Here is a 23,281-nt window from a genome sequence, read left to right on the forward strand (position 1 = left end):
AAGTTAAATTACGAATACAGGCTGCATAAACTCCGCTTGTACTCCCTAGAGTTTAGAAGGTTGACAGGTAATCCAATTAGGTATTCATGATGATAAAGGGATTTGAGAGGGTAGATATAGAGAAACTGTTTCCTCTGGTGAGTGAATTCAGAACAAGAGGACAGATTCTTAAAAATACAGCTAGGCCATTTAGCAGTGAAATCAGGAAGCACTTTTCTGTTCAAAGGAAAAAATCCAGAACTTGTTTCCTAAAAAGACTGTGGATGCTGCGTTAATTACATTTCAAGATTGAGATCAATAGATTATCGTTAGTTAAGGGCATGAAGGGAAAGGGGTCAAAAGCAAGTAAATCAAGTGGCAGGAAGATTAGCCATTTAAGAATTAATTAACAAAACAGGCTTGAGGAGCTGAATGGTCCTATTCTCATATTCCTATGTGCTAAGAGAAAATAACAAATAGGAGAAGTAGACATTTTAGCCCCTCGAGCCTGCTCCACCATTCAATATGATCATGGCTGATCTTCTACCACAACTCCACTTTTCTGTCTGCTCCCTACATCCCTCAGATTCCCTAGGAGTCAAAACTCTATTGATCTCAGTCTTGAATATACACAACGATGGAGCAACCATAATCATCTAGGTTAAACAATTCCAAAGGTTCGCAATCCTCAGTGAAAAAATTTCTCCTCAGCTCAGTCCTAAATGATTGACTCTTATCCTGAGACTGTGTCACTGGGTTCTAAATTCCCCAGGTACAGGAAAGAACCAGTATCTAACTTGTCAAGCCCCTTCAGAATCTTTTATGTTTCAATTAGATCACCTTTCTTTCTTCTAAACTGCAGACAGTACAGGCCCAATTTACTCAACATCATATCATTGATTCCTGGGATGACAGGATTGACCAATCTAGTGAACTTTCATCGTATTGCCTCCAAGTATATCCTCCCTGACAAATGGAAGCCAAAAATGTGCACAGTACTCCAGGGGTTGTCTCACCAAAGCCCTGTACAACTGTGCAAGATTCCGTGTTATGAATTTCTAGTTCATGCTTCATATGTTTTAGAAAATAACTGATAGCTTTAGGCTTTAAATTTTTAAACTGTAGATAAATGGGGGCATCTGGTTATGAAATAGATAGGCATCTCAAGCGAATGCACTTTAAACAAGCTTGGAGTTAATTACAGTTAAAAGCTAACCTATGTTTATCTCACAGGGTAGAAGCATAAAACTTGAACAGTGAATGACCCATCTCTGGGCTTGTAATGGAGCTACAATAAAAGATTTAAATTGTGAATGTAGTTCCCAGACCAAAAGAAGGTGAAATTAGGTTGTAAAAGATAATTCCTTGACAGGGCCAGCAACTCAGGGAGAGGTGGCCACAAAACTCCATTACCAATATATTCATATGGCTTGTAGAATCAAAGAATTGTGTTGAAGGTAAGATAATTCATTTGCATTTCTGTTTGAATCACCCCAAAGCATGCCACCTTGCCATAGAGATAGTGATTCAGGGTGCAGCCTTGCTTAGGTGGTTATTTTGTTACTTTATCTGTCTGTGTTTGCTGACGGAAGCAAGAAGTTCAGTTTTGGGAACAGACAGAGGCAATTGTAGCTTTGTCTTGTTGTAGATTGCATCTCACCAGATTGAGAAAGGCAACAGGGGATGATAGTCAGTTAGACCTGCCCTTCAAGCAGAGAAAATACTAACTTCACCGCTCACCACAAGGAATACAGGTAGGGGCTCAATCTCAGTTGGGATTTTGTGAGGGAGAAGCAGCTGGGAGATTTTCTCTAACTTGCAGCTAGTGGTCCACACAGAGCCTTGTAGCAGAAAGCAGTCAGCAGAGTTAGCTTGGAAAACTGTGGGAAATCATTTGAGTATCTGCCAGCAACCCAATCAAGGAGCTGAGGCATCTAGAGTCGTGAGGTCTGTAAAGAAAAGGTGGAGGGTCGCATAGCCAAAAAGCTAATGGAACCTCTCAGAATCTTACTTCAGATGATAGCTGGAACACAAGGCTACAGCTGTTCAAGGCAGAAGCTCACCACCACCTTCTCAAGGGCAATTAGGGATGGGTAATATATGCTGGCCTAGCCTGTGAAGTCCACATCCCATAAATTAATTTTGTTTTAAAATGTAAGTGAATTCCGGAGGGCTGTGGCATATCTTTGGGATGATCCTTCGGAAAATGAATGAACCTTCAAGATTTTGTAAGGGGGGGAACTCTTGGGGGCTATAAAAAGTGCATATGAGTTTATAGCATTAGTCTTTATAAGCTTATAGTGTTAAGTTAGCAATGCTTGCTTTACTTACATTCTCTTTCTTTCCAACAAAGTTTGTTTTTGTTTAAAAATCTGAAATCCTGTGGTATAGTTGTCAGTTAATTCATAGGTGTTTGTACTTCTTTGAACCGCCCCAACAGGATCGCAACATTCCTTATTCTTGTACTGCAATCCCTTTGCAATAAAGGCCAACATGCCATTTGCTTTCCTAATTGCCTGCTGTACCCACATGCTAATGTTGTGTTCCTTATGTGAATACACCCAAGTTCCTCTGAACATCCACATTTAAAGGTTTCACACCTGTAAAATAAATTCTGCTTTTCTATTCCCATTACCAAAGTTACTACCAAAGCTTAGTCATATTCACTCCAACTGCCACATTACTGCCCACTCACTTAATCTATCTATATATCTTTGCAGCCTCTGTATCCTTCTCGTAGCTTGCATTCTCACCTGACTTTGTATTATCAACAAACTTGGATTCATTGTTGTCTCTTTGTTTATGCCATTAATACAGATTGTAAATACCTGAGGTCCCAGCACTGATCCTGGCAGCACTCCATCAGTTACAGCCTGTCAACTTGAAAATGCTGTTTCTCTTTACTCTCTGCTTCCAGTCCGTTAACCAATCCTCCATCCATGCCCATATATTACCCCCAATTCCATGAGCTCTATGTTGTGGATTAACATTCTGTGTGGCACTTTATCGAATATTTACTGGAAATCCAAGTGTAACCTGCTACTAGCTCCCCCTTTTCTACACTACCAGTTATATCCTCAAAAAAACACTAATAAATTAGTCAAAGTCAGGAAGAGATATTAATGTATATAATGTTATTGGAAATTTTGTGTAAAATAGAGGTTTAGTCTGTTGTGTGTGTCAATTGGATTAAAGCCAGCTAGTCTGGCTGCTTTGATGTATAGCAGTTTTGAGATGTAAACAGAGGTAGAGGGTACATTTGCACTTTGTTGAATAGAGCATTCAAGAGTGGGAGTGAAATCTAGCACCTAGCTAAGAGACACCAACAATAGGTTTATATTACTAATAAAATTGGTATTATGAAAGGGATTTTATTGTTAGAAGAGGTGGAGTTCAAAGGGCCTGGTGATACAATGAGAATTTGCATTAAAAGGGAAGGCTAGGTATGACTTGAGAGGAGTTTGTGTACACAGGTCAGAGGCATGTAATATCTAAGCAGCTGTAAGCCCACAACTATCTGCAAAGGAACAAATTGAAAGAAACCTCATTTTGAATTCGTAAGGTGAAAAATGCTTTGCCTGGTATCTGGTTAAGTCTGTTGGTAATTGTTGCCTTAGTGGAGATTAATTTGGGAATTTTTTAAAAAGTTATAATAATAGTAATTTGTAGCCAAGTGTGCGTGCTTAATTTGTTGTAAATTAATAAATGTTTCATTTAGTTTGTGATAAAACCTCTCAAGATTTGGTGGTCTTATTCCTAAATTTAGAGCTGCAACTCAAAACATACCATCTGAAAATACAGGTTATGACAGTTGTTTGAAGTTTCCCTCTGGGATTTTAAATAACTCAGCCTTTACAAACTGCATTGTCAGAACAGTCAAATACAATTTTCTTTGCGTACAACCATGTTGATTATGATTTTTTAACTGTAGCATTAAGACTTCCTTAACAATAAATTCCAGGATTTATTTAACGATTGATGTTAGGCTTACTGGACTATAGTTCCATTTGTGCTCTCCCTCCTTTTCCGAACCAGTACAACTCCTGGTGCCGATTGGAAGGAACCTTTGTGCATGCACACATTGCGCATACACACTCACCCCACATTGCGACCGTCTGTGCATGCACAGTTTACCCTATTGCTGACTTCATCAAAACTGCCTGCCTATCCACCGTTGCCAATATCGGTTTGCACAGGCGTAGAAACATGCGTAGTGACGCCATCACGTACTGCCAGTTACGCAGTGATTGCACCATACATTGTCAATTACCACTCACTTGGTACTCAGGGGCACGATCTTTGAACTTCTCAGCTTCAGAAGGCTTTGAATTTTAAAAATAGTGAAACTGTTTCAGAGACTAGGAGCTTTGAGTTTCATCTACAATTTATCTGAACTTTTAGTAAAATGCTGTTATCTATGAGAAGCTCCATGGCGCTGGGGCGCTCCTTTCTTGTGGATCTGAATCAACCTTCATCTATTGCAATGCTTCATGCCTCCCCCACCCTGCCACCAAGTTTCTCTGTCCTTAATAACGAGCGTATTTTAGTCACGTTTAGTATTTTACCATTACTGCCAAAGGTCATGACCAAATGAGGTTTCCATCTTCCAGCACCTTCCTGCTGGCTTACGACCTTCATCTTCCAACAATATGGTCAATAATTGATTTTCCTTATCAAAAGTCTCTTCTGATTGTGAGCTGATTGATCACCAAATTTGGCACCACATTTATTGCCTGTAATTGATTCTGGACACCACCTGGGTCTACTTTGTGGCATTTTCTCAAATATAAGAGATTAATGTGAAGCCAGAAATGAATGAGCAGGTGCACATTGTGGTTGAAATTTGTTGGCCCACTAATGCTGTCTATGAAATGCATTCTGTCTCACTACATCTGATGCTTCCTTTGTGATTCATTTACAGTCTTCCTGAGCTGCTAATCCCTATGATGGCTACAATTGAGCAGGTCCAGGATGAGAATAGGAAAAATTACCTAATTAGAGGCCATCGGCATGACAGGGTTCTGAAGTTGCTTTAAAGTCAGAGCTGACATAAAAGAAGAAAGCAGTGAAATAAAAGGGCCTGAAACTTAAAGGAGTAGAGTAAATGAGTGGGAGGCAAAGCAATTCAAAAGAGCCCCAAACATTAAATTAGTTACGTAATTAAATAAATAAAGCAGGGATATGTATGGATGGCAGATCAGGTGGCAAGTTGCAAGTGGAGGTTTGTGAAGACCAATGGGATCCCAGTCAACATCATCTGCAGCAAATGTTTATCTCAAGGACCTCAGCTCAGTTATCAAGCTGAGTCTGAGCTGCAGATATTGTGGGACATCAGGGAGCCTCCGAAATTAGGTTTCCTGCCTGGGGTGTCCTTGTACATGAATCACAAAAAGTCAGCAGGCAGGCACAGCTAATAGGAAGGCAAAAGGAATATTGGCCTTTATTGGAAAGGGGATGGGGTATAGAAGTAGCAAAGTCTTGTTACAACAGTACAGGGCATTGCTGAGATCACAGGTGGAGTACTGCACATTGTTTTGGTCACCTTACTTAAGGAGCGACATACTTGCATTGGAAGCAGTTAAGAGGAGGCTCACCAGGCTGATTCCTGGGATGAGTGGTTTGTCTTATGAGGAAAGGTTAAGCAGATTGGGCTTATACTCACTGTAGTTTATAAGAAGAAAAGATGATTTTATTGAAACATAAGATTCTGAAGGGGCTTGACATGCTAGATGCTATGTGGATGTTCCCCCTCATGGGGGAATCTAGAACTAGGGGGCACAGTTTCAAAATAAGGCACCTGCTTTTTAATATGGAGATGAGAAGGAATTTCTTCTCTCAGAGGGTGGTTCATGTTTGGAATTCTCTTCCCCAGTGAGCAGTGGAGCTAGGTTGAATATATTCAAGTTTGAGTTAGACAGATTTTCGATCGACAAGGGAGTAAAGGGGGGGGGGGGGGGGGGGGGGGGGGGGGGCAGGCAAAAAGTGCAGTTAAGGCCACAGCCAGATCTGCCATGATCTTACTGAATGGAGGGGCAGACTTGAGGGATTGAATGGCCTACTTCTGCTCCTGTTTCTTAAGTTCTTATATCGCAGTGTTAAGAACTTCTCCTCACTTTGTTTGCCCTTTTGAAATGTTACTTAGCCTGGAATATTTATTTCCCAACCTTGGTCACCTTGCAACCATGTCTCTGTAATAATGACTAGGTCCAAATTTGCATCACTAGTTCATCCATCTTATTACAAATGCTTCGCACATTCAGGTAGTCTTTAGTTTTTTTTAAAAACAACTATTATTCTCTGCATTATTCCACTGAAGCATTATTCCCATTAAACTCTTTGTCACACTCTGCTTGTCTTTATCCAAATCACTAGACTGTTCTATTGCCTTGACTTCTCTTCAGGTTTCCAAATCTCTACTCAGTTGACCCCTGTTCCCCCTTCACTTACCACCTAACACTTTTAGATTCAAATCACACCCACAGCCCTAGTTATACGATTCACCAGGCCATGGAGCCTATCCAACAGAACAGCTCCCTCTTTCCCCAGTACTGGTGCCTATGCCCCATGAATTGAAGCACCTTCTTCCCATACCACTCTTTGAGCCACCAGTTTAACGCTCAAATCTGATTGACCCTATGTCATTTGGCATATGGCTCAGGTACCAATCTAAAGCTTATTACCTTTGAGATTCTGCATTTTAATTTGGACCCAACTTCTCAAACTCTCTCAGCAGAATATTATTCCTAGTTGTACCTATGTCATGACAAACATCTTGATGAACGAATGGTGGGCCAAATGATCTTCCTGGTCCATAATTACCTTGTGATTTTATACAAATATAGATACAGATCTAGAGATAAATTGTGTAATAAATAGAGATCTTTGCAACCGATTAAATCTCTTGCCAAAAAATTGCAAATTTAGCCTTCCAACTGATAAGTACTTACTCCTGAACATCTGAAAGTAGGGGGGAAATGGAAGATTGGTGTGTTACTAATCAATAAAGAACAAAATGGAAAATATGAACTAACTACACAAACATATGGATAATGTAATTTCATATGTTTTATGAATTTAAGTTTTAGTTGCGAATTGAATTTTTAAATGTAAGATAAGTTGAGAAAAACCTAGGTGAAAGGTGTGGGTCCCAGATCAAAGAAAGGTTTGAAAACAAAGGATGAACAAGAGGTCTTAAAGCATCCATATACTTTTCAGACCAATGGACAAGTTTGGGAATTGAAGCTAATTAATTGAAATCTGGAACACCCCAGGTGTGTCGTTGCCGTGGAGATAAGACTGTTTGGAGATATCTGTTTTTAACCACAGAAACAGTCAGTTAGATTGGAAGGCTGTGAGAAGGCAGCCAGAACAAGGAGCATAGAGGCCATTAGGAATCAGGGGTGTTTCCGATTTGAAGCCATTAAGCAGGAATTTCGAGCGGGGTCCATGCTGAGAGTGAAAAGTCCAAGTGCATGAGGAATTAAGATTGTCAGATCTGCCTGGTGAAGCTAGTGGAAGAAATAGGTAGTGGAATCTTCAGAGAGAGAGCGTGCTCTGGAAGTCAAAGTGCCAGACTGGGAAAAAGAAGAGTGTCAAAGTGAATTCCTAAGGCCTGTGGCATACCTTGGTTTGGTCCCAGGAGGAGTGAAGGAACCCTCAAGACCCTGTAAGGTATAGGGGGACTCCTGGGTCAAATTAAAAACAGAACCGGAGGCGTTGAAATTTTTGGGTTTAAATAATTAGGGTTTACAAATTGTAGTGTTGTTAATAGTACTTGCTTTGTTTAATTCTTGTGAAATCTTGTGGCTTAATTTCTTTCAATTAGTTACTGGGAGTGGAAACTTTTTTTTAAAACAAAAACAGTTATGGACTTTTTTTTAAAACAAAAACATAACAGTGTAATATCAAAATTTTACTGATTATATCAAATTAATGGCATGGCAAACCCTAAGGATGAGTCCAGGAGACTGCACAACGATAGAAACAGACTAGAGGAGTGGGCGCATGTGTCACAAATGGAATTCAACGTAGGCAAATGTGAAAAGTGCTTATTAGGTAAAATGGAAATAGAGCCTAAAAAGAAAAGTGCAAGTTTATATATGCTATACAATGACAGGACTAGATAGTCCCTACAACGAAACATCCTAGCACTCATTTATTGGCCTTTTGGATAAAGTACTGAAACAAACTGGACTGTACCCCTAACAAGTTAGCAGCTTCATTTAACTTGAAAATACAAAGCATGTAGCACAAAAAGCATCTAAAGAACAATCATGGGATGCATTATATCTCACAATGCATGGAACACGAATCATATAACAAAAACAAAAAATGCTGGAAAACCTCTGCAGGTCTGGCCATTAGCATTTTAGATCAATGACCTTAGGTCAGTTCTGCTGTGTTTTTATTTCAGATTTTCAGCATCTGCAAAATTTTGCTTTTGGCTCAAGTTAACAAAGCTGCATGTAAAAATAAATGCAGTGTAAGGAGGGACATAATTCATATTTCTTCCTGTTATGCAATTTTACCTCAAGTTACTTTTATGCGAAGTAGTACACAAGGTACAATTCCTAGGCCATAACAGCCACTCCTCCATAGTTGTCAGCACACCTTAGCTCAGCGTATGTCACTGCCCTCTCTCACTCCAGAAGAGCATCACTGCCAAGTGGCAGAGTATTAAGTGGCACTGGATTTACCTACATTCTATCATATCAAACCATAGAATGGCTAGGCACAGAAGGTGGTGGTCAGCCAGTCAAGTCTGTGCCAGCTCTTGCAAGTGCAATTTAGCTAGTTCCATGCCGTCGCCCTTTACACGTAACCCTGCAAATATTTTCCCTTGGGTGTTTATTCAATTCCCTTTTGAATACCACAATTAAATCTGCCTCCACCACTCTTTCAGGCAATTAATGTCAATTCCAGTATGCTGACCAATAATTACACAAATAAGGGCTTGTACAGTTTGTGTGTCAGTGTAAAAGCTGATCTCTGTTTGGAAAAGTCATTGCATTGGCATCGTCTTTACAACCGACTTTAAACTTTTCCCTTTCTTCATTTAAGGATGCTCCCAGAATCCGCACGGTTTGAGTGAGAGCCGTGTTTTTTAAAGCAATACTCATCACTCTCCATTGATCATTACTCATTGAAAGTAGAAAGACTCTCAACAATAGAATTACAGGGGAATAAGCAGCACCTAAAATTTTTTATAGGTGCCAAACAAAGCTGATGTTTCAGCAAGTATACCCTGCAGATCTGCTCAGCTCTGAACACATGCTTAAATCTTTCAGGTGTAGTCCTGCAAGCCCAACAATGCCTTGGACTGAAAAGATACTAAACAGTACCTATATAAAAGTATTAAGTCATGCTAGGTGCTAGGTGTATAAAAATTATCCTTAAGAGATAAATTTGAGCTTTTTAAAGTAAACAGTACAGATACAACGACCAAAATCCAGCACCATGGGGATCGATACTTTGCCAGGTTTCAGATTACCCGCTGGATCAGATGAGACTGGGCTGGTGATAAAGATAAGCATTTACTTTCAAGTTTCTGAACTGGCCCAAGGTTGTTCCAGCTTTGTTTCCAAACTTGGCAATCCCTCCTGGGCACCTGTCTTAACCCGCAAGATATTCTCAGTAAGGAGAGTTCCTCATATTTAATATCCAAGTTTCAGATGAAGGGTGCCAAAAATACCGTTCAATGGTTACAATGATTTCAAGGATGTGATTTATGCAAGCAGCTATATAACCCCATTGTATTTCAGAGAGTTTACAATTAATCATTTTTCCCTCTATTTACCCTGTTCCACATGCTGAGAGAAAAATGTCAGTTTTTTTGGACAATTCCAGTGTTTGGACAGCAGATTTGGGGCATAGAATTGTACCAGAGTCGGGGTGGGGGGGGGGGGGAGGCCAGTAGGGAGGTACATGTAATATTTCCCTGGTTAGTTTAACCACAACTGTATTGTTTCAAGAATCATACATTTTAAAATCTTACCAACTGTGTTGGTATCTTCAACTACCACTTCCACGTTTCTGTCACGGTATTCCACTCTGAAGTTTAGCATTCTTGGTTGTCTTTCTACGATTGGCCTAGATGGTACTATTGGGCAGAAAGCTGGAGAATTGGAAGAGGAGGAGGAAGAAGGTTGGCTGCTGGGACCGTACACTGGCTCCTGTGATGTTTCACCACTAATAAACTCACTGCAAACAGAATAGAAGAAATTTCAGACATAACAATGTTAATAAAATAGATTAAAGATTTGCACAGAATAACAGCTATGAGAAACAATTCTAATCCATAGAACTATCACTGGTTAAATTCAGTTGTAGATAGCTGCTTCTGCAATAAGTTGTCTCCAAATTATGCATTACAAATATTTGCATCCCAATACATATTTTTTTACATATTGTTTTTGGGCAAAGCTGGTCAAATTATCAACATACTGTAAGATGGTAAAAACAGGATTTGGCGCTCACAATTATCGGATTACAAGTTTCCAACCTTAGCTGGTGGTGATTTTGTTTTAAATTATCTATTATAAACTACAAAATACCACGGGGCCACATATGAATAAAAATAAAAGCCATGAAAATAGCATGAAATAAATAAAATCTTTTGCTGTAAACGCAGAACTATTTAGACACAATATACATTTACGCACAGGGGTTTAGGCATCTTCACAAATTTCAAATGAGTCAAGATTCATTTCCTCCACTATACAATTTATTTTCACTGCAAATACAGTATTTACAGAAGTGAGCAACATAACGGTAGCAGCTCGTGACTGAATACAAATCAAAATAAGAGCGTAAGTTTGGAAATTTGGTAAGTGAGGGAATTTTAAGGATAAATCTCTTTCTAAAATCTAGTCAAGTTTGCAATTTGTTACAATCCACAATTTTAATTTAAAGCTAACTTCCTTTCCTTTCACTACTCTTCTCTGCCGATGCTGCCAGACCTGCTGAGTTTTTCCAGGTATTTCTGTTTTTGTTTTGGATTTCCAGCATCCGCAGTTTTTTTGTTTTTATATATATATTTTTTATTTTTTGTTCCTTTCATTCAGGGTCAGGGATAAACAAGCCCCTTGCAGCTACAGTTAGTTAATTAGGTGGCTAGTTCAAACTGGTTTCTCTAGTCAGCAGTGCCTGACTCAGCTCTGTAGAATTTCAGCTAGTGTGAAAACAGGTGGTCTTGCTAAGCACACCCTTAGGCTAGGCACTTCGAATTTGGTCCATGGCCAGAGACAGGAGAATGTAACTGCAATTGAGGGTGTGGGGATTCAGAAAGTAGCACTGGAGGAGCATCATCCCTTGCAATTGTCCAATAGGTTCAAGGTTCTTGCAACTAGCGGGGATGAGCGCAGGGGCTACAGAGAGGATGAGCAAACTGAGCATGTGGTGCAGGGGGCCATTTAAGTGAGGGAAATAAAAGGAATGTAGTTGTAGTAGAGGACAGTATAGTTGGGGGAATAGATATGCTTTCAGCTGCAGAGAACTGAGAGACCCAAAGTCTGTGTTGCCTGCCCAGTGCCAGGGATGTCAGGGATGGAGAGGAACTTGGGAGTGGTCGTAGAAGGATCCAGTTGTTGAAAACCACATAGGTACCAACGACATGGGTAAAACTAAGAGAGGTTCTGCTAAGGGAGCATGAGCAGCTAGGGGTTAAATTAAAAAGCGTAACCACAAAGGTACTAATCTCTGGATTACTACCTGAGCCCATAAATTCAGAGAATTGAATGTATGGCTCAAAGTTTAGTGGGCAAGAAATGGGCTTGATTCATGGAGCACCAACACCAGTACTAGGGAAAGCAGGAGCTGTGCCCTTGGGATAGCCTTCACCTTAACCACACTGGTGCCAGAGTACTGGCGAATCATATAACTTAGACTTTAAACTACATGGAGGGGGGGGGGTTCATTTAAGGGTAGATTTGGAAGTTAAAAAGAAAACACAAGGCAATAGTGCAGGGTAGCAATAACTAGAATGTGACTGGAAGGGACAGAGCATACACAAACATAAAACATAAAAAAGTGTGCCAGCAAATAAGGTCAGAGTAGGGAAAACGGTAAAAGACTGAATTAAGAGCTCTTTATCTGAATGCTCGTAGCATTTGTAACAGGGTGGATGGATTGCTAACACAAATAGAAGTAAAAAGCATGGTCGGATAGCCATTAGAGATGTCGGTATAAAGTGACCAAGGCTGGGACCTGAATATTCAACAGGAGTTGACATTTTGGGTGGGCAGGAAAATAGAAAAAGGAGGTGGGGTAGCTCTGTCAATAAAGGATAACATTAGTAAAATAGTGAGAAATGAAGATCAGAAGATCAAGATGTAGAATCAGCTTTGATGGCTATAAGAAATAACAACGGAAAGATGTCAGTGGTGGGGGTAGTTCATAGCCCCCTTAAAAGTAGCTACACAGAACAAAGTATACATCAAGCAATAATGGGACTTGCAAGAAGAGTACTGCAATAATCGTGGGTGATTTTAATCTTCATATAGACTGGATAGATCAAATTGGCAAAGGTAGTCTACAGAATGAGTTCATAGAGTTGGTTGGAGTCATACTTAGCACAAAGGAAGATGGTTGTGGTTGTTGAAGGAGAGTCATCTCAGCTCCAGGACACCACTGCAAGAATTCCTCAGGGTAGTGTCCTTGGCCCAACCACCTTCAGCTGCTTCATCAATGACGTTCCTTCCATCATAAAGTCAGAAATGGGATATTCACTGATGTTTGCACAACGTTCAACACCATTCACGACTCCTCAGATATTGAAGCAGTTCATATCCAAACGCAGCAGGACCTGGACAATATCCAGGCTTGGGCTGACAAATGGCAAGTAACACTGACGCCACACAAGTGTCAGGCAATGATTATCTCCAACAAGAGAATCCAACCATCGCCCCTTGATGTTCAATGGCATTACCATCACTGAATCCCCCACTACCAACATCCTTGGGGTTACCATTGACCAGAAACTGTACTGGACTAGCCACAGTAGTTATAGGGCTTCAAGAGCAGGTCAGAGGCTAGGAACTGTGTGACGAGTAACTCACCTCCCAACTACCCATTGCCTGTCCACTGTCTACAAGGCACAGGTCAGGAGTGTGATGGAATAATCTCCACTTGCCTGGATGAGCACAGCTCCCACAACACTCGAAGCTCGACACCGTCCAAAACAGAGCAGCCCGCTCGAGTGGAACCACATCCATGGACATTCACTCCCTCCACCACTGATGCATAGTGGCAGCAATATGTACCATCTACAAGATGCACTGGAGGAATTCACCAAAAGTTCCTTCAATAGCACCTTCCGAACCCATGGCCACCACCATCTAGAAGGACAAGGGCAGCAGACAGATGGGAGCACCACCACTCAGAAGTTCTCCTCCAAGTTACTCACCATCCTGACTTGTTGCTTCACTGTCGCTGGGTCAAAATCCTGGAACTCCCTTCCTAACAGCACTGTGGGTGTACCTACATCACATGGACTGCAGCGGTTCAAGAAGGCAGCTCACCACCACCTTCTCAACGGCAACTAGGGGTGGGTAATAATGCTGGCCCTGCCAGCGAAGCCCACTTCCCGCGAGCAAATGAAAAAAAAGTGTACTCAGGACAGTTTGTTAGAACGATATATTCTGGAACTACCAGGAAATAGGCTATTTTGGACATGATAATATGCAATAAGACAGAATTAATTAAAGACCTCATAGTAAAAGATCCTCTAAATAAGGGTGATCATGATAGAATTTAACATTCAGTTTGAGAGTGAGAAATGTGTACCCATACTAGTGTCTTAAACTCAAATATAGGTAATTACAATTGTATGAAGACAGAGCACAATTGTGCAGGGTTTTGGTGAGACCACATCGAGAATACCATGTGCTGTTTTGGCCTCTACATTTAATAAAATATATATTTGCATTGGAGGCAACAGAGAAGGTTCACTAAATTGGTCCCTGGGATGAGTAGGTTGTCCTATGATGAGAGGCCAAGTAAATTGAGCTTATATTCTCTGGAATTTACAAGAATGAGACACGATCTCATTGAAACTTACAAGATTCTGAAGGGGTTTGATAACGTAGATGCTGAGAAATTGTTACCACTGGTCAGGGAATCTAAAACACGGGGTTACATTCCCAAGATAAGGGGCCAATCATTTAGGACTGATATGAGGAGAAATTACTTCACTCAAAGGGTTCGGAATCTTTGGAATACTCTACTGAGGGTTGTAGATGCGCCAGTGATGAATACATTTAAGGCTGAGATAGACAGTTTTTTGATCTATCGGGGAATTAAGGGATAAGGGGAATTGGCAAGAAAATGGAGTTGAAGCCCAAGATTAGCCACGATCATACTGAATGGTGGAGCAGGCATATCGGGCCATATGATCTATGGAGTTGGCTAAAGTAGTCTAAGTAAATAGGTTAAAAGGGAAATTGGTACTGAAGCAGTGGCCAATACTTCAGGCGATATTGCATAACTCTCAATAAAGTTAAATTCCAGAAGGACACACCACACATGGATAACTAAGGAAGTTAAGAGTGGTATCAAATTAAAAGAAAAGGCATTACAATATTGCGAAGGCGGCAAGCCAGGAGACTGAGGAAGTTTTAGAACCAGCAAAAGATGACTAAAAAAGAGAAATTTAGACCATGACAGGAAACTCGCAACAGATACAAAAAAGACAGTAAAAGCTTCTACAATTTTTTGCCATAGTACATCTAATTGGAACACGCAAACAAGCTGAAAACTTTGCCTATAGACCATAAAGGAAAAGAATAGCTAATGTGAGCATTAGTCCTTTAGACGGCAAGACTGGGGGATTAAAAATGGAAAACGAGGAAATGCCAGAGGTTTTGATCAAGTATTTCCTCTCCGTCTTCACAGTAGGAGACACAGAAAGTATCTCAAGAATAGCAGGAGATCAAGGGAGAAAGGGGGAGAGGAACTTAAAATAATCACTATCACTTGAGAAAAAGTACTAGGAAAACTAATGGAACTAAAGGCTGACAAGTTTTCTGAACTTGATGGCCTGCATCCTAGGGCCTAACAAGAAGTGGCTGCAGAAATGGTGGATGAGTTGGTTGCAATGTTCCAAAATTCCCTAAATTCTGGAAACATCTCAGCAGATTGGAAAACCCCAAATATGACACCTCTATTCAAGAATCCATTATTAAAGAGGTTGTAGCAGGACATTTAGAAAATCATAATGCAATCAGGCAGAGTCAACATTGTTTTGTGAAAGGCAAATCGTGTTTGACAAATTTATTCGAGTGCTTTGAGGACGTAACAAGCAGGGTGGAACAAGGAGAACCAGTAGATGCAGTGTACTTGGATTTCCAAAAGGCATTTGATAAGGTGTCATATGATAAGACAAGATAAGACATTATGGTATTGTGGGTGACATTATAATGGATAGAGGACTGGCTAACTAACCAGAAACAAAGTTGGGATAAATGGGCCATTTTCCAGCTGGCAAACTGTAACTAACGAAGTGCCACAGGTATTCATGCTGGGACCTCAACTATTTACAATCTATATTAATGAGGAGAACCAGAGTGTTATAGCCAAATTTGCTGACAATGTGAAGATAAGTAGGAATGCTAGTTGTGAGGAGGATACAAAGAGTCTGCAAAGGGATATAAATAGGTTAAGTGAGCGGACAAAAATTTGATAGATGGAATATAATGTGGGAAAATATGAGCTTGTCCACTTTGGCATGAAGAATGGAAAAGCAAATTTTCATCATGGAGACACATTGAAGATTGTTGCAGTACAGAGGGATCTGTCCTTCTAGGGTGTCCTTCTACATGGATCACAAAAAGTTAGCATCAAGTACAACAAGTAATTAAGAAGGCAAACAGAACCTTGACCTTTATTGCCAGGGACACATGGTATACAAGTAGGGAAGTCTTGCTGCAACTGTACAAGGCTTTGTACCCAGTATTATAAATGTTTGTAATCTGATACATTGTAAATCTATAGAGGAAACTGTCACAGAATATTGTGCTGAACTCCTTCCATTCAATTTTAAACGGCTAATGTTTATAAGTGGGGGAGATCCGGTTAGCTCAATTGGTTGGATGGCTAGTGTGGATCAGATTAATGCCCAGAGTGTGGGATTCAATCCCATTCTGCTGAGGTAGCCTTGGAGCCTGCCCCCTTCACCTATCTGTAGTTAAAAAAAAATCATGGCCTTTTTTCTGGGTTTGGCAACTAATTACCAAGGATTACCTTTGGGCAGAGATCTCAAGAAGAAAAACACTTGTAGCCATGGTTAACAAAACAATTGCTATTGATAATCCAAGACATGGGCTTTTCACCTCTGGAACACCTCTGGAACACAAGTCCAAATGTTGACAGGCCGATGGAATGAATGCTTCCGTTGGATGTATGGGTCATAAAGTCATAGAGGTCTACAGCACAGAAAAAGGCTCTTCAGCCCATCAAGTCTGCATCAGTCAGGCAAGTACTTAACTATTCTAATCCTATTTTCCAGCACTAGGCCCATAGCCTTGTATGCTATGGCACTGCAAGCGCACATCCAAATACTTCTTACATGTTGTGAGGATTTCTGCCTCTACCACCCTTTCAAGCAGTGAGTTTCAGATTCCCACTGCCCTCTGGGTGAAAAAAAAATTCTTCCTCATATCCCTTCTAAACCTTAAATCTATGCCCACTGGTTACTGATCTCTCCACCAAGGGGAAAAGTTCCTTCCTATCTACCCTATCTATGCCCCTCAATTTTGTACACTTCAATCATGTACCCCCTCAATCTCCCAAACAAAAATTATTTTTGCAACTTTTCAAAGTGAAACTGGCAAGATGACTAATGTGAGAAATGAGAAAATGTCATATTGGTGCAATATGAGGTGGACTTCTGAGGTTGGGGCTGAGGTATAATGAAGAAAAGTACTAATTGTTATATCCTTCATTTGGTCATACTTTCCCATGAAGTGTTAAATTGAAACCCTGATTATCAGCTTAGGTGAATATAAAAGGTAAGGTGGCACATTCCACTTAAGAGCTGGGAGTCTTGGTATTCTTGAAATCAATTATTCCACAACTAACACCAGTAAAAATAGATTTATTAGTCATTCATTCATCGGATATTGGGTAGCTGACTGTGTAAATTAGCTGCCACATTTTCCTAAATAACATTGAGTGCATTTCAAAAATAATCGACTCCCAAACCTGTGATCTCCATTACCTAGAAAGATAAGGACAGCAGGTGCACACTAACAAAGTCACTTCCATGCTCCTCCCCATGTCACACACCACCCTAACTTGGATGCATACCATTACTTTGAGGTATTAGTGCATCAGAGGTTATAGCTTGAAATTGTTGAGCTCAACGCAGAGCCCCAAAAGGCTGCAAGCTTCTTAATCAAAAGATAAAGTGCGGTTCCTTGAGCTTGCACTAAGCTTCACTGAAATACTGCAATAGGACGAGGACAAAAGATGGCAACGTGAGAGCAAACTGAAGAATTAAAATACAGGTGGCCGAAAGTTTGGGGTCATGCTTGCAGACTGAACTGAGGTGTTCTGCAAAGCCTGGAAAGGTGTCATGGGAAGGGAACAGGTTTTGGGGGTGATAGACTAGACCAGGGACTCATGGAGGGAATGGTCCCTTTGGAATGCTGAAGGGACAAGGAAGGAGATGGTGTGTTTGATGGCAGAAATGTTGGAGGATAATAAATTTCTCCTAGATATTCAGTGTTTCCCAAACCACTATTTTCACTGCAGCCCAAGATCCATACTCAGTGGCATGTGCTGCTTAAAGCACTCTTGGCTTCTCTCTTCAGCACCAACTTTCCTGTTCTGCAATTTCATTTCATCCCTCATCTCATCTGATGCATTAATAAAAAAATTCTCTTTTCAGGTATGAAGGATTGCAATCTCTAACAATTCTTTGTACCAATGCCCCTCCAGATCTTTCTTCCCCTTCACTTCCCTCTGATCCCCATTCCTTCCATCTTACCTCTTCATGTATTCAGGATACCCTCCAGCTTTCCACTCTCTGACCCTGAATGGTCTGTCCTTAGCAGAGGCTTTAGTTTCATCATCTTATTCCCCACTTCAACAAATTGAGCTCGGCATGATACTAAGCTCTTCTTTCATTCTCTTCACCTCTGCAACCACTTCATTGGCCAGGAGTCCTCCACACCCCAACCATACATTGATCACTTTTAACAGTCTCCAGGGAGGCCCCTCCCTCAGGCCTCTTACCCTCTCTTGATCTTTTCATTGACAACTGCTGGCATATCAGCCAGCTCAATTTCTCTGCTGCCCTCACTCACTCTAACCTGTCTTCCTCTGAACTTGCTGCACTCCATTCTCTTAGGTCCAATACTAAATTGCCATCAAACCCAACGACTAGTATGTGCCATTTTGTTGGAAGAGCCAACCTCTCCTGTGCAGAGGCCGAACACTAACTCTCCAAACACTTACTCCTACCTCCCACAGGACCTGTGGAACATCAAGTACCTCCAAGTCTGTCAATGACCTCATCACCTGTGGAGATCTTCCCTACACAGCCTGCAACCTCAGTTTCCCAACTCTAATTCCTTCACAAGATCCACCAACAGGACTGCCAAGGTAGACTTATCATTTCAGTCTGTTCCTACCCCAATAAACTGATTTCTTCCTATCCCAACTCTACTTATGTTCCCCTTAGTTCTTTCCACCTACATCTCCTCCATCACTGAACAGTTTCCAATTTCTTGGCATTAACTGTCTCATCTTCACTGGGACATCCAATCCCTCTACACCTCAACCCCGACCAGTACAATCTGAGGGCTCATTGCTTCTTCATTGAAGCCCTAATCAGTCTCCATCCACCACCAATCTCCTCAGCCTGGCTGATCTTGCTCACACATTTTAACAACGACTTGAACTCCACTCACGATCTCCAAATAAAAAGGTGTGGCCAAGGTTACCAGCAAGGATCCTGTCTGCCTTTTTGTGGGATAGGTGGAACATTCCTTGTCTGGCCCCACTCAGGCCCCCATCCTCCTCTCTTTTACTAGTACACTGATGACTTTATCCATTCAGTTTCCTGCTTTCATCCTGAACTGGAAAATTTCATTATCTTTGTTTCCAATTTCTCTCACCTTTACACGAACCATCTCTAACACTTCCTTTCCTTGACTTTTCTGTCTCCATTTCTGAGGACAGGCTATCAACAAACATTTACCATAAGCTCACTGTCTCCCACAGTACATCAATTATACTTCCTCACACCATGCTTCCTGTAAGAACACCATCCCATTCTTCCAGTTTGTCCATTTCCATCACAGCTGTTCTGATAATGCAACATTCCATACCAGCGCATCTGATACGTCTTCTATTTTCCTCTGTGATGGAAACTCAACTAATGTAGCCTTATAATTACTGTGGTTACAAGAGCAGGTCAGAGGCTAGGAACCCTGCAGTGAGTAACTCACCTGACTCCCCAAAGCCTGTCCACCTTGCACGGCGTGTGATGGGATTGCCTGGATAAATCGGTTTCAACAACACAAGAAATGTGACACCACCCAGGACAATGCAGCCCGCTTTAGTGGCATCCCATCCAGATACATTTACTCCCTTAACCACCAATGCATGGTGGCAACAGTGTGCACCATCTACAAGATGCACTGCAGGAATTCACCAAGGCTCCTTAGGCAACACCTTCCAAAGCCACGACTGCTACCATCGACAAGGACAAGGCAGCAGACACATGGGATCACCACCACCTGGAAGTTCCCCTCCAAGCCACTCACAATCCTGACCTGGCAATATATCACTATTCCTTCACTGCCACTGGGTCAAAATCCTGAAACGCCCTCCCTAATAACACTATTGGTGTACTGGCACCACATGGACTGCAGGGTTTCAAGAAGGCAGCTCACCACCAACTTCTCAAGGATAATGAGGGATGGGCAATAAATGCTAGCCTAGCCAACAATGTCCACATCCCATAAATGAATAAAAAGGTCCGGGTACTTTTGGGGGAAATGGCCTATATTTTGTGTTGGTCCCTTTAAGAATGCGATTTCTCAAGGATAGGGTTTCTGTTAAAGCCCCTAGCCTCTACTGAATGATCATGTGAACAGGTTGCCTGGGAGATAAACAATATAGGAAAAAATGTCAATGTAAGTTAACCATAGGGATGTGATTCTGGGTTCAAGCAGTTTAGGTTTTGGGACTTCAAAACTAACTGGCTGCAGAAGAGAAAATATTGCTCTTGTGGGGTGGGGGGGCGCAGGAGGACACGATGTTGGACCGAATGGGGAAGTTGCTACCATAGGACAGTTGTAGGAGAATTGAACAGAAAACCTTGCCGGGGTAAGCAGAAGGCCCAAGAAATCTCACCATTTTTTAAAAGTTGAACTCAGACCAAGTGGTTAAATCTTCCATTTTTTGATAAGTATCAGACTTCAGTTTATTGGGGGTGTTAAGTCTAATGGGTGTAGAAGGAAACGTAATTTATAGAGTTCGGTTTCTATTATAAGTAACCAAGTTCGTTATACTTTTATTATCTTTACCATGAGTGACTATTTAAGATAAAGTGTATTTATTAGTACTCATTCTTTAATTTTTGTGTACTCAAATTCTTTTGAATATAAACCATGAACCTTGTGACTTCATTTTTTTTAGTAAACATCTGGGTTTTCGGATTTTAAATAAAGACACGTTACTGGTCTCCATCGAGATCGTAACACCTCAACCAAGGGACTCCCCTCATCGTGGTTGACAGGACCTTTGACCATGCCTGTCCCATTTCCCGCACTTCGGCCCTCGTCCCTTCCCCCATCTTCCAGAACCATGATAGGGTTCCCCTTGTCCTCACCTTCCACCCCACCTGTCTCTGTATTCAACTGATCATCATCCGTTATTTCCGACACCTCTAGCGTATTGCCATCACCAAATACATCTTTCCCTTCCTTTTCAGCATTTCCGTTTCCACTCCTCATCACCCACAACACCCTATTCCCTTCTTAAACAGCTTTCCATGCAAGCACAAGAGATCCAACACCTGCCCTTTCACCTCCTCACTGTTCAAGGCCCCTAACACTCCTTCCAAGGGAATCTGCAATTTACATACTACTTTCAATTTGGTATACTTTATTCATTGCTCACAATGTGGTCTGCTCTACATTGTGGAGACCAAATGCGGACTGGGTGACCACGTTGAGGAACATCTCTGTTCACTCCACAAACCGAACTTCCTGTCACCTATCATTTTAATTCTCAACCTTGCTCGCATGATGACCTCTCTGCCTTTGGCCTCCTTCAGTGCTCCAATGAAGCTCAATGTTAAGCTTGAGAAACAGCACCTCATCTTTCCATTTGGCACTTTAAAGCTTTCTGGACTCAACATTCCGTGCAATAATCTCAGACCATAACCTCTACCCCAGTTTTGGTTCCTCTTTCTTTGGAGGTTTTGTTTTTTCTTTTACTTGTTTTTTTGCTTTTGGACAGCAGCTGTTCATCATTCTGCCATTCACACCTCCTCTGGACACATCTTCTATTTCTTTACTTGTCCCATTGCCACTTCCTTTGGCCTTGGACTACCAACTCTTTTCTCATTTAATCTCTCCTGTTTTCCACTCTGTCACATACCCTTTCCTACCCTCCCCCCTTTCACTTGCTTAAAACTTATCGCATTTCTAACTTTACCCATTTCTGATGAAAGGTCATCGACCTGAAGTGTGAACTCGGTTTCTCTCTCCGCAGATGCTACCTAGCCTGCTGATTGTTGCCAGCATTTTCAATTTTTTATTACAGAAATAGAAATATTTACTAAACCAGTATATATAACAGAACAAAGAAGAGAAAATGTTAAGGAAAATATTTAAAAACTGAAATAATCTCAGTTTGGAAAACACAAGTCTCCAGGACTCTTGGTAAAAGCTGCATTTCTAATGCCTAAGATAAAATCTTTTGAAAACTTTATACAGTAAAGTCCTGCTGTTCGCAAGGGTTAATTTCCGCAAAACCTCACAAACTGCAAAATTGCGAACAAGGAACATGCTTTTGAACAGGACTCAATTAAATAGTTTCCAGTCATGCAAAGGCAGCATTGGTTTGGTCAGTTACTCTACAGCAAATTGCTCTCACTATATCGACCTGCACGTATTTCTACCAGGGTTACTGGATAATGATGTGGAGCAGGAAAGCTGATATCTAAAGACCAATTGAACAAACTCACTAAGATGTCAGTAAGCGTACTCCATGAGTAACTGACGCCAACAATTATTTGCTGTATCCTCCATTTTAACATAGCATTCCAATCCATCAGAGCTCCTTACTGATATTTCAATAATCCAGAGGTCACGTCCAACAGTGTTAAATTTGCCAGATTATATCCACCTCAGCTTTCAAAGATCTTCTGCAAAATTAACAATGAAACTGATATCTTTGGGTAAATTAGCCGATTCCACAGTCAAGCTGCGCTCAATGGGTATACTTGTCACCCAGGCAAGTTGCGAAAGGCGGGACTTTACTGTACTTCAGTATGTTCAAAACTTATGCAAGAGCCCATAATATAAGAAAAAAAGTAAAGGTTACTTACTTCTGTAAAATACCATTCTCTTGTGGAATTATTCCATTAATTGCCGCCTGCAAGGAAAAGTTAAAAAGTCAAAACACTATCAGGACCATTGGATTTGGCTGAATAAAACTACAGAATGTGTCCCCATTCTAGTACTGGACAGTGACAAAGTGGTAGAATTTCTGCAATTGTTCCCATTTGTCCCACTGTTAATTTCAGTGAAAGCCCACAGAAAAACTGGAAATGAGGAAATTCTATCCTTCTGTCACTATTGATTAGGAGAACACACGATTACTGTTAATTAGCCACAAAACTGTTCCAACCAGGCTTGCAAATATAAATGGGTTTATGGAATTTTACACCACAGCTTGTCTTTCAGCTAACCGTGTCCACACCATTGCTCTGAAATCAAACCGTCAACTTATCCCATTTCCCTGACCTTTCACAGAATCACAGTGCAGAAGAGGACCTTCAGCCCATTGAGCCTGCACCGACACATGAGAAACACCTGACCTCCCTACCTAATCCCATTTACAAGCACTTGGCCCACAGCCTTGAATGTTATCATGTGCCAAGTGCTCATCCAGGTACTTTTTAAAGGATGTGAGGCAACCCACCTCCACCACCCTCCCAGGCAGTGCATTCCAGACTGTCACCACCCTCTGGGTAAAAAAGTTTTTCCTCACATCCCCCCTAAACCTCCTGACCCTCACCTTGAACTTGTGTCCCCTCATGACTGAGCCTTCAACTAAGGGGAACAGC

General features: G+C 41.2%; 1 protein-coding gene across 3 annotated transcripts in view; it reads right to left on the reverse strand.

Moving 5' to 3' along the window:
* The window catches only part of faf1 (Fas (TNFRSF6) associated factor 1), a 386,266-nt gene that overhangs the window by 338,904 nt on the left and 24,081 nt on the right, over positions 1–23,281 (reverse strand). For all 3 annotated transcript variants that reach the window (XM_041208631.1, XM_041208632.1, XM_041208630.1), the window contains exons 3-4: positions 22,541–22,587; positions 9,974–10,179 (exon numbers count right to left, since the gene is read on the reverse strand). In XM_041208631.1, the coding sequence (XP_041064565.1) occupies positions 9,974–10,179; positions 22,541–22,587 (253 nt within the window). The remainder of the gene's footprint in view (positions 1–9,973; positions 10,180–22,540; positions 22,588–23,281) is intronic.

Source organism: Carcharodon carcharias, chromosome 16 (genome assembly GCF_017639515.1).
Source record: "Carcharodon carcharias isolate sCarCar2 chromosome 16, sCarCar2.pri, whole genome shotgun sequence".
Classification (NCBI taxonomy): domain Eukaryota; kingdom Metazoa; phylum Chordata; class Chondrichthyes; order Lamniformes; family Lamnidae; genus Carcharodon; species Carcharodon carcharias.